This window comes from Octopus sinensis, linkage group LG6 (genome assembly GCF_006345805.1).
Source record: "Octopus sinensis linkage group LG6, ASM634580v1, whole genome shotgun sequence".
Classification (NCBI taxonomy): domain Eukaryota; kingdom Metazoa; phylum Mollusca; class Cephalopoda; order Octopoda; family Octopodidae; genus Octopus; species Octopus sinensis.
In genome coordinates this window covers 9,248,999-9,261,996 of record NC_043002.1, presented here as the reverse complement: position 1 = coordinate 9,261,996, position 12,998 = coordinate 9,248,999, and the positions used below count along the sequence as shown (strand labels likewise).

The window sequence follows — 12,998 nt, the reverse complement described above, 5'->3', positions numbered from 1 at the left end:
GGAAAGACAACTTCTTGTAGTGAATTTAAATAAGAATTTCTAACAGTGGCCAGCATGGCCAGCAATTTTAGGAGAAAGTAGGCCAATTATACTGACCATAGTGCTTGAACGGCACTTAAGTTATTGACCCTGGAAGAATAAAAAAGTAAAGTCAACTTGGGTAGGATGTGAACTCAAAACATAAAGAGAAGTAACTAAATACTGTGAAGTATTTTGTTTGGCATTCTACCATTCCTGATTCTTCTGTTCACTGTCCTAGTAAGGGGGAGATTTGAACTCAGAACATAAACTAAATACCTATTTCTTTACTGCCCACAAGGGGCTAAACACAGAGGGGACAAACAAGGACAGACAAACAGATTAAGTCGATTATATCGACTCCAGTGTGTAACTGGTACTTAATTTATCGACCCTGAAAGGATGAAAGGCAAAGTCGACCTCAGCGGAAATTGAACTCAGAACGTAACGGCAGACGAAATACCGCTCGGCATTTTGCCCGGCTTGCTAACAATTCTGCCAGCTCACTGCCTTTTAATGTAACTAAATACCACGAAACATTTTGCTTATAGCTCTACCAATTCTGCCATTCACCGCCCTAGTAAGATTAAATAATGGTTACAAGTAAAAAAAAAAATTCAACTTAAATAAAGACACACCACCATGAAGTTGTGGTAGGGAAGAAATGGGAATGAGATGGCAAAGTAATATGTTGCACCTTTTTCCAGGTAAAGTATAACACTTAGTAACATAAACATTTTAGTAAAAAAGAGCGAAAGAAATATAGACTGAGAGAATAAGCAGTATCAGTGTAGAGCTCCGAACGTCTGGCAGGTCATTCGAATGGGTTCATTTGAAATATACTACAACACTGGAATCACTTTCAACAAGTTCATCAAGTTCATTGTAACTCATACCTGTGAAGAAAGAAAAGAAAAGATCCTGGATAAACGTGGTTTAGTCAAATATTATTAATGATTTCTTGTTTTGATACAAGGCCTCACATTTGTAGGGAAAGGGTGGAACTTATTTTATGAAATTAAAAAGAGTGAAATCAAAGTCCAAGCCAACCCTGGTAAAATTTCAATTGAGAATGCACAAGAAGGTAACTCTAAGTGATGATCAGTCAAGCATGTTAATAATAATTTATTGCTGTCATCAACAACAGTTGTTGCTTGTCATCACCTCTACTACCAGTGTTGACCTCATCTACAACATTAATCCATTGTGTAATTGTACTGGTTTGATTCAATAGTGTTAAACTAGTTGCCAAATGGTTGATGGCTCATATCCTATTACTGATATTCTGTTGTGTCTATTGTTAAACACTTAATTTAAGTGCTTGCTTTAATCCACCTAAATATGAATGGGTAATTTACCTCACTGCTGGTGTAAGTGAGGTCATCATCATCATCATCATCGTTTAATGTCCGCTTTCCATGCTGGCATGGGTTGGACGATTTTGACTGTGGGCTGGCAAACCAGACAGATGCACCAGGCTCCAATATTGATCTGGCAGAGTTTCTACAGCTGGATGCTCTTCCTAACGCCAACCACTCCTAGAGTGTAGTGGGTGCTTTTTACGTGCCACCGGCACGGGGGCCAGTCAGGCAGTACTAGCAATGACCTTGCTTGAATCTTTTTACACATGTCACCGGCAATGATCACCCTTGGATGGTGCTCTTAGCTTCCTATTAGCACAGGTATAAGTGCCAGTAAGGCGACACTAGTAACAATCATACTTGAATAGCCGCTCTGTCAACGATCACACTTGTATGGTGCTCTTTGCACCCCGCTAGCACGGATGCCAGTCATTGATTTTCTTTCTGTTAGCTTGCAGAATTCAACTGTTTCTATGTTTCTAAAGAAGGCAATGGAAGGCTGTTTAGCTCCTGTATTATGCCACATGCTAAGCTCACCATTTACATTTAAACTAACAAAAGAAAAAACAGAGAGAAAGAAACACAATAATACTCAACATGGTTATATGAACTGCTAGAGATAGCAACCAGCTTCCCCTAAAACCACACCCTACAGTTTAAAAAAAGGACACGTTGGATGATGTAGTCTAGAGTACACTATGCTTGAAAAAAGATGGGACTTGAATGTCTTTGATCAGAGATCTACTTAACCCAAGCTGATCAGGGTTAAATACCATCAGCACCAGCAGTGGAGGTGCAATGGCCCAATGGTTAGGGCAGTGGATTCGCGGTTGGAGGATCGCAGTTTCAATTCCCAGACCGAGCGTTGTGTGTGTTTATTGAACGAAAACACCTAAAGCTCCACGAGGCTCTGGCAGGGGGTGGTGACGACCTCTGTTGTACTCTTTCACTCCAACTTTCTCTCACTCTTTCTTCCTGTTTTTTGTCCCTGACTTCCTATGCAACCGCTGAGCCTGGATGCGCATTCATCCATCCGTCGATGCTCTCGGTGTTGGGGGTTGACCTGCTTTCTCTTCTGCGGGTCTTACAAATAGCAAAGGACCATGTTTCGGATTTCTCCCATCTTGCGAGCTCTGGGACGAAGACCGCTTCGCTCAACAAACAAACAATCAGCACCAGCAGCATCACTACCAACAACAATTTTGGCCAACCTTATTGTTGAATCTCAGCCTAGATCTAATTCAGGCCACATATAATGGTTGGTGTGCCACAGTCCATTCCTCGTTAAACTCATCATGCACAGCAGTCGCATGAATATTCATTTGTTTAATTTTCAAAATAATCAAGAATTATGAGAAGTTAAATGAAATAACTAAATTGAAAAAGACAAATGTTTACCTCATGAAATCTGATATTATAGTTTATTTAATAACGATCTTTCAATCCAAAATCTTAATTTTCAACAATTTAAAAGGGATTACAAAGCAGCTACCTTCTCCATAGCTATGTAACTATGTTTTTAGAATGGTTAAATGAGGGCAACATTGCTACCCAGTATGTCATAATTTTGGAATTCTTTTTGTACTGCTTGTTTTAAAGTTATAGCTATTGTTATCTAATAGTTGTACACTGCACTACACAACATACGATGTAATACGAGTTGTATTTGTAAACATACTTTGTCTTGCTGCGAAGGTTGTTTTGGGATGAAAAAGAGAAATTACATAATGAAGAAATGACCAACTGAAATCTTGAATCTCCCTTACTCTTGCCTCAGCAACATCAAAATAAAAATTCAAATGGAAATTGCAGTTAAGACACCTGTGCTGGTGACACGTAAAAAGCACCGTCCGAATGTTGCAGATGCCAGCGCTGCCTGATTGGCGTCCGTGTCGGTGACACATAAAAGCACCAACCGATCGTGGCCATTTGCCAGCCTGCTCTGGCACCTGTGCCGGTGGCACATAAAAAACACCCACTACACTCATGGAGTGGTTGGCATTAGGAAGGGCATCCAGCTGTAGAAACACTGCTAGATCAGATTGGAGCCTGGTGCAGCCACCATGGCTTCCCAGACCCCAGTCGAACCATCCAACCCATGCTAGCATGGAAAACGGACGTTAGATGATGATCATGAATATATTCTCTGGTTTAGGTATGAGCACTTTATAAACATTGTGTCATGTTTTGTAATGCAGTATTTCTCAGTTTGCATTGGACTGGATGTTCTGCGGCAACATTCCTCATCTAGGATCTCATTATACTTTAGCATGTGAGGGAAGTGTTACAAGATTGTCAAATTAATTATGCAATCAAATAATCATCAATAAAAGAAGAGTAAATTTCTAAAACCTCTGAAGACTAATTACTTACAATATTACAAATTAGATATATTATGACAGGGAAAATGGGTATTAGGGGGAGCTTTGAAAATGATGGAATTGGGGAAAAAATGTAAAATAAACATCATTAAAAAGATTTAGAAATTGTAACAAGTGAAGTCTCAGCACTCAAGACGACAGTAAAAATGCTAAACCAGTCTTTTGTTTACAAAGCTCATGCAGAGCACCCAGAGATGTTTATAAGACTTTTGATGTTCTACTATTTTGGTGTGTGTATAAGAGAAAGAAAGAAAGAGAGAAGCCAAGAGCAATTTTTCTTACCCATTCGGCCACATATTTCATCATAGCTGTGAAGTCCGTTAAAATAGTGGTACAATGTCTGCATTCGGGGCTGGATGTTGATGTTGTGGATCTTTACTGGATATCGATGGATTCGACGGATTAAACCTTTGATTAACCCAAACTGAATCAATTTCCTTAAAAACGAAAGCGATGAAATAAATGAAATAAAAAAACAAGCAGACACAAGACAAAACATCATCATCATCATCATCATTTTAGTGACTGCTTTTCCATGCTTGCATGAGTCACATGAGAGCAAGCTGGAGCAGAGTTTTCCATGGATGTTGCTTATCTTCCTATTGCCAATCTCAGTCTATCAAACAAGAAATAGTCCAGACATGTTTTTATAGGGAACTAGCAGTTAAGCCCTTGTCACCGGCTGACACTCGTTGATGCTACACCGAAGAGGCCAGGGAACAGAAGAAATAAGACATGCACCCAACACCAGAGCTGAAGACACCTCTGAAAGCGGGGGCCCTGCCACGTCAAAACGGTGGAGGAGTAGGGGCCGAAACCGGACGTGGTTCCTCCTGATGATGTCTTGAGCTAACTGGATCCTATAAAGGAGCTGTTGTGGTAGCAGACCACGAAACACGGTTGTAATTCCTGGATAAAGGCATGCTTGCACTTACTGACTCTGAAAAGAATGAGGCATCTGTGGAAAATGCAGAGGAAAAAGAGAGTCTCTCCAATGTTGATGCCACATTGACAGCAGTATGATAGATAAGGCCCTTAAGGATATGGAGATACAGATGACCCCTGGTCCTTCAGGAATTACTGGCAGAATAGCATATGGCCTCATCGTCATCCACATAATTAATAAAGTTATACAAGAAGGTGCAATACCAAATACTGGTGCAGTAATATTATAGCCAGTTGTTACAAGAGTAAAGGGGATGCCTTGGGCAGAAGTAATTAGAGAGGTATCAAATTGCTGGAATTGATCATGAAAGTTATAGAGAGAGTTGTCATCATCATCATCATGATCGTTTAACGTCCGCTTTCCAAGCTAGCATGAGTTGAATGGTTTGACTGGGGTCTGGGAAGCCAGGAGGCTGCACTAGGCTCCAATCTGATCTGGCAGTGTTTCGGCAGTGTTTCTACAGCTGGATCCCCTTCCTAACACCAACCACTCTGCGAGCGTAGTGGGTGCTTTTTACATGCCACCGGCATAGGGGCTAGAAGAAGCTGACAACAGCCACGATCGGTTGGTGCTTTTTATGTGCCACTGACACATAAATTCTGCTATGAGGGCCAAGTGCTATGTAAATAACGCATGTAAGCAGATGGAACACACAAAGACAACTTGAGGTCATGCAGTGATGACTGGCAGCCACAGAAATTTCAAGTTGCCCTCACCTGGATTAAAGGAATGTGTACCTGTACTTTTAAATTTAATATATTGCATGCAGTTGAATGATAAATTTATTAATTAGTGTAAAAGATTTACCGTTCATCAATCCTCAAAGCCCTGGGATTAAATTGGCAGCAGATATCACGTACAGTTGTGCCGGGATTCATTTCACAAAGTAAATGGAAAATGTCTTTGAATTCTGGTAAAGAATGCCCTGGATATAGAGAAAAATACCCACAACTTAATAAAAATTTATAATATAGTGTAATTTCAAAAACATTTTTTTTAATATAGTAATTTTAAAATATTTTTTTAATATAGTAATTTTAAAGTATTTTTTCTTTATTTTATACTTTTATAAGATGTTTCAGTGTTTTTGAGTTTGTATTTCAGCTTCTAAGACATCAAACAGGTGAGAGAGACTTCCTCACAGATATGGTGCTATCTATTGCACCTAAGAAGATTTCAGCATTGTGAGCTAACAAAGCTCTGACCAATTACACAAAGCCCTCAATAACAACAAAGAGTGAGAAATAACATATATAACTGACACTAATAAAATCATTGAAGAATTGCAAAATATAAGTTTTGAAACACTAATTCTTCAGGTTAAATTTCTCTCTTTTTTTTTTTAACCCTTTCGTAACTGTATTTATTTTCAGACGCTCTGTGTTTCTTTCAATCACTTTAAATATAACAAAGAATTTAGTAAAATAACTTAGTTATCATTAAGCTAGATTTAGGAACATAAATTGTGACTAAGGTTTGGTGGAAGATTTTAATTCAAAACTTGTGAAAACAAGACATTTGTACTCAGAACCAGAGCCGGTTTGGTAACAAAAGGGTTAAATATAGTTTTATGGTTGCTTACCTTGAGTTCTTACATATCTAACACACTCATCTTGTAAGTCTTTATCTTCAGAAAGTCGATATATTTCAGGGGTTGTGGCATGAACATTTGAATACTGAAAATATATAGGAAAGAACTGTTTTACAAGAATTGTTGCTTGTATATAAAGCACATAGTTTGAAATTAAGTATACCATTTATATACATAGCATATTTTTCATTATTAACATATACAACAAATCATCATCATCATCAGCGTTTAACATCCGTTTTCCATGCAAGCATGGGTTGGATGGTTCGACAGGGGTCTGGGAAGCCAGGAGGCTGCACCAGGCTCCAGTCTGATCTGGCAGTGCTTCTACAGCTGGATGCCCTTCCTAACGCCAACCACTCCGTGAGTGTAGCGGGTGCTTTTTACGTGCCACCAGCACAAGTGCCAGGAGAGGCTGGCAACGGCCACGATCGGGTTGGTGCTTTTTATGTGCCACCAGCATGGAAGCCAGTCATGAAGAATGAAGAATATCGAATGAGGAATTTGGAAGAAGTTTAAGTAGGAACCAACTCTACAGGTAACAAACCTTTTCTTTAGCCGGCCAGACTTTTGCATGGTTATTCATCCTACTCAATACAGCATTGGCACTAATCCTTCTCTTTCACAATGGGGCATTGAAAACAGTACCAAAAACAAATTTGTCCTTTCATTGAAACTGTAGACAATAAAGGTGTGATAATATATGCATATTGAATGGAAAATATTTTCAATGACTGGTGTGTAATGTTATACACCAGATGTTCATCATCATCATCGTTTAACGTCCGCTTTCCTTGCTAGCATGGGTTAAACGATTTTGACTGAGGGCTGGCGAACCAGATGGCTGCACCAGGTTCCAATCTTAATCTGGCAGAGTTTCTACAGCTGGATGCCCTTCCTAACGCCAACCACTCTGCGAGTATGTGAAAATAAGGTGAATGTGCAGGTGAAGACTATTCTCAGAAATTCTACTGTTGTTGTAACACCTTTTCTTTCTTTTATGGAATTTGTCTACTCAAGGCCTTCAGCTCAACCCTGCATGTTCTTAAAGCACTGAAATTCATATCTCACTTTCCAAAAACATGTATTTAACTCATAGATATAGTTGTTACTGTTAAAATGTTAGTTCCATTTATATAATTTTTGATAATGTCCACTGCAAAACTGTTGGTCCAGTGGTAGTGTAAAATGCCTCATTGAAACATTGCTGGGGCAGCGAAAGGTTTAAAATATTGAAAATAAGAAAACCATTTGAAACTCATTTGAAATGCATCTTGTATCATGTATTTCCCGTATGTTGTTTTGCGTTTTACAGAGGCATAATGCATTGTAGACTAAGATTCTTGGCCTATTTTTCAAAGCTCTAAAATAATAAAATGACAGCTCCTCAAAAACACCAGGTTCAAAGCATTTGATTTTCAACCTAAACTATCATTACAGGTAGAGCATCGGACAAAGTGCCTAACAGTATTTATATTCTTCAAAATTTTAAGTTCAAGTGTTGGACGATTTTGACTGAGAGCTGGCGAACCAGATGGCTGCAACAGGCCCCAATCTTGATCTGGCAGAGTTTCTACAGCTGGATGCCCTTCCTAATGCCAACCACTCCGAGAGTGTAGCAGGTGCTTTTTACATGCCACTGGCACGGGGGCCAGTCAGGCTGTACTGGCAACGACCTCGCTCGAATCTTTTTACACATGTCACTGGCACAGGTGCCAGTGAAGCGGAAAATATTAAAGAGTTTGTAATGTCTTATTTTGATAGAGGATATATGCAAGCTTCTGTTTTGCCTCCCTCTTGAGCGGGTGACACGATTATCTGGTTTGCTCAATTAGAGGCAAGTTTTGCAGCAACCAGAACAACAACAGAGGCACACAAATATAACATTATGTTCAGCAACTTACCACCACCTCTGAGTAATGAAATTAGAGACTTATTAACAGATCCTACTGAACCATTTTCGTATCCTTCCATAAAGGAAGAGATACCAAAGAGGATTTCCAGAACCAAGCAAAAAGAATTCAGTAAGTTGTTCAATAACGAACAACTAGGTGACAGAAAACCCACTCAAATTCTTCGTAGAATGAAAGAACTTCTTGGAAATCAACAGACAGAAGAGTCTTATCTCAAAGAAGTTTTCTTTGGCAAGTTGCCTCATGGCACTCAAACTCTACTTTCAGCAGTGAAAGAGCAAAACTTTCTCAAACAATTAGCAGATTTGGCAGATGGTATATTGGAATTATCATCTAGAGAGTCTCTTAATGCCTTACCATCCATTTCTTCAGAATTACAGAAGATGAAAGAAACTTATGAAGAGCAATTATAATTATTAACAGACAAAATTGAAAGTCTTCAACTTGGAAGAGATAAGTGTTCTCATATGCTGTGTGTGAGAACACCCGGCAGGACAAGCGAGACCATAACCCGTGGCCTTCTACATGGGATGTAGCCAGCCCACTTATGCATACCTTCCCTTCTTGGGACACAAAACTCTACTTGTGAAGACCTGTTGAGGCAAGTGAGAATCAGAATCGAAATCGATCAATGGAAATTGCAGCTGAGTTACCAGTGCTGGTGGCACATAAGAGAACCATCCATGATTTTGCAGCTTCGTTGAGTGGTTGTAATATCATTTCAAATATAGATTTAGTTAGAGCATACAATCAAATTCCACTTGAAGAGAATGATATACCAAAAACAGTAATTACAACTCCATTTGGGTTGTATGAATTTCTTCGTATGCTTTCGGATCGAAGAACGCAGCAAATACTTTCCAGATTCATTGCCAAAGTAACCAGAGATTTACCTTTTCTATTTGCTTATATAGACGATATTCTCAATTCTAGTCCGTCAGAAAATCACTTAAAACAAATTTTCGAAAGACTGACTAAATATGGTATAGTGATAAATCCATCAAAGTGTGTTTTCGGTGAACGGACTATATCCTTTTTAGGTCATCTCATCGATAAAGATGGAATTCGCCCACTGCCAGACGAAGTAGAAGCTTTTAACAAATTTCCAGTACCAAATTCTTTACAAAAGCTTCAAGAATTTTTAGGAATCAATTTTTACAGATGTTTCATTCCACATTACACAGAAAATCCATTTCCTTTCACTGAATTATTACAGAATAGGAAAAAGAAAAATGAAGCTATAACTTTAAAAGATGAAGAATTAGAGGCTTTTCAAAGCATAAAAGAAAAACTGTTTGAAGAAACCATCCGATTCCTGAAGCAAAATTATTGTTGGTAGTCGATGCTTCCGATGTTGGAATCAGTGGAGTTTTACAACAGTTTCATTGTGGTTCTTGGCAACCATTATCTTTCTTTTCAAAAAAACTCAAGGCATCAGAAACGAAATACAGTGTTTTCGGCAGAGAATTGCTGGTAGTTTACTTGTCAATTAAGTACTTAAGACATCTTCTTGAAGGTTGGTCATTTACATTATTTACTGACCATAAACCATTGACACATGCACTAAAAAATTTTTCTGAAAAATATTCTCCCAGGGAAATTAGACACTTGATTATATTTCACAGTATACTGTGGGTATACGGTATATCAAGGGTGTTGAAAATTCTGCAGCTGATGCACTTTCTTGAATGAATGTTGATGCATTACATTCATTAAGCATTACCAATTTAGAAGAAATATCCAAAGATCAAACTACCGATAAAGAATTTTCTTTATATAAAGATTCCAGTTCTACTTCTTCGAAATTTAAATCATTGCCGATTCTTGTAAATCACATATTTGGTGTGATATTTCTACAGGATTTTCGAGACCATTTGTGCCTGAAAATTATAGAAAAGTTGTTTTTTTTTCTACTTTGCATAATTTATCTCATCCTGGTATTGGAGCTTCATTAAAATTAATATCGAGTCAATTTGTTTGGCCTGGTATGAATAAGGATATTCATTCTTGGGTTCAATCATGTATGCAGTGCCAAAGAGCAAAAGTGAATCGTCACATTGAAGCACCATTAAGCACTTCTGCAAATCCTGGTGCCAGATTCCAACACATATTGACATAGTTGGACCATTGCCTCCTGTGGAAGGTAATAGTTATTTGTTAACATGTATGGATTGTTTTTTGTGGTGGCCAGAAGCTTATCCAATCAAAGACATTTCTGCGGTAACTATAGCAAGAACCTTATTTACTAATTGGATGTCCAGATTCGGCATAACCAATTCATTGATGACAGATCATGGAAAACAATTTGAGTCTACACTTTTTGCAGAATTTAACAAATTGTTGGGAATTCATAGAATTCGTTCTACTTCCTATCATCCCCAATCTAACAGCATGGTAGAAAGGTTTCATGAGCAGTTTAAATCTTAATAGCACTATGGACCCAGCAACGCCAGGTCATACTGCTAGTGCATGCATATATAGCTGCGTGCGTGCACACATACACACGAGTACTGTCCAAATCTCCAACCAATCACATACAGCTAGCTGGCATTCAATTGGTGTATCAAGTTTCGGGCATTTTGATTGGGTTTGTGATAGAAAATTCACAAAAAAGTCACTTCTATTGATTTTTTTTAATGGCTTTGTGGGGTGACTGGGGAAATGTAAAGATGTGCACGACCACCATTGGATGGTTTTGAATGACCATAGAAAGTGCGAGCCCTCTAACTGAAAAATTGTGGATTTGTATAAAGGACACACATACACACAGACATTTTGCCGTTTATATAGAGAGAGATTTAAGAACTTACTCTGATTCTAACAGTTGGTTAGAAGCCTTACCAATGACATTGTTAGGAATCAGGAGTGCTGTTAAAGAAAGTTTGCAATATTCTCCTGCTGAACTTCTGTGTGGAACAACATTATCTCTACATGGTCAAATGTTTGAAGAAACCAATTCTTTTAATGGAGATATTAACAATTACGTAACCCAACTCAAGAGATCTCTTTCTGATGTTCCTTCTTTTACACGTAAATTACAAAATATTAAAAGTTTTATGTGCCACCAACATGACACTGGCATTGGCCACGACTATGATTTCACTTCGCTTTACAGATCTTCTCAAGCGCAACATATTGCCAAAGGTCTTGATCACAAGTCATTGCCTCCATGAAGATCATGCTTCACCACCTTGTGCCATGTCTTCCTGGTCTACCTCTTCTACAGTTAGAGATTGTCACTTTTTTTACACAGCTGTCCTTGTCCATATGCACCATATGACCATTCTAGCACAGTCGTCTTTCTTGCACACATCCAATACTTCTTATGCCCAACTTTTCTCTCAAGACACTTACACTCTGTTGTACATGCACACTGGCGTTGCACATCCAGTGAAGCATCCTAGCTTCATTTCTTACAAGTCTATGCATGTCCTTGGCGGTCACAGGCATCATAGTCTGCCTTTAACTCTGAGGGAGAGGCCCTTTGTTGCCAACAGAAGTAGGAGCCCGCTGAATTTTGCTCAGCCTAATCTTATTCTCACAGCATCCACCTCCACTACTTGATCACCTAGACAATGGAAGCTATCCATTACTTCAAGCTTACCTTGCTGGCATTTGATGTACATTTTTAATGTTTATTGTACTTGTGCACCTTCCACACACAAAAACTATTTTCCTAGTTAACCTTCATCTGATATTAATGCACCTCTCATGTGTCCATAGCTTACACTGGTTACATCACAGAATTTCTACCTCTGCCTTTCTCACAGATCAAGCAGGATCATCTACTCGAAAGCATTTGTGATTTGTCTGCTTTCCTACTTACTAAGAATTTTGGTTTTTGCTAGGTTAACTCTAAGGCCCTTTGATCCTAGACCTTGCTTCCACACCTGAAATTTTCTCTAGTTTTGGTAGTGATTTGGCTATAAGAACAAGGTCATCAACATAGAGGAGCTCCCAGGGGCAGCCTGTCTTGAATTCCTGTTATTACCTGGAGGACTATGTGTGAAATTGCTAAGTCAATGCATTTAACAAAAAGTATTTGATTTCATCTGAGTTGTGAAAACACTTCCTCATTACTATCAGTAGAAGTTTGGTTCCCTATCACATGGTTCCAGGTTCAGTCCCACTGCATGGTACTTTGGGCAAGTATCATCTACTATGATCAAAGCCTCATAGGTGGATTTGGAAGATGGAAACTGAAAGAAGCCTGTTGTGTGTATATATATATATATATATATATATATATATATATATGTATGTATGTATGTATGTATGTATGTAGTATGTATGTATGTAGTATGTATGTATGTATGTATGTGTGTGTGTGTGTGTGTGTGTATGCCTGCCTTTGTGTGTGTGCTTGTCCCCCCATCGCATTTTGACAACCAGTGTTGGTGTGTTTACATCCCCAAAACACCAATAGAATAAGTAGTATGCTTTAAAAAAAATAAGTCTTGGGGTTGATTTGCTTGACCAAAGCCCTTCAAGGTAGTGCTCCAGCAAGGCTGCAGTCAAATGACCAAAACAAGTAAAATAATATTTTGTATATATGTATGTATATGTGTGTGTGTGTGTGTGTGTGTATATATATATATATATATATATTATATATATACACACACACAGAGGGGTTGGACAAAATAATGGAAACACCTTAAAATTTCAAACAAATATATTTTAATATGGAGTAGGACCACCTTTGTCAGTAATTACAGCTTGAATTCTACGAGGTATGGACTCATACAAAGTTTGAATTGTTTCCAAAGGAATTTTTGTCCTTTCTTC

The 12,998-nt window shown here is 38.4% G+C and overlaps 1 protein-coding gene across 1 annotated transcript in view; it reads right to left on the bottom strand.

Annotated features, from left to right (window-relative positions):
* Positions 1-723: 723 nt before the first annotated feature.
* Positions 724-12,998, bottom strand: part of LOC115213427 (GATOR complex protein NPRL2) — a 33,473-nt gene continuing 21,198 nt past the window's right edge. Inside the window, exons 8-11 of the mRNA XM_029782400.2 lie at positions 6,289-6,382; positions 5,514-5,631; positions 4,043-4,197; positions 724-914 (exon numbers count right to left, since the gene is read on the bottom strand). Of these exons, the coding sequence (XP_029638260.1) occupies positions 847-914; positions 4,043-4,197; positions 5,514-5,631; positions 6,289-6,382 (435 nt within the window). The 3' untranslated portion in view covers positions 724-846. The remainder of the gene's footprint in view (positions 915-4,042; positions 4,198-5,513; positions 5,632-6,288; positions 6,383-12,998) is intronic.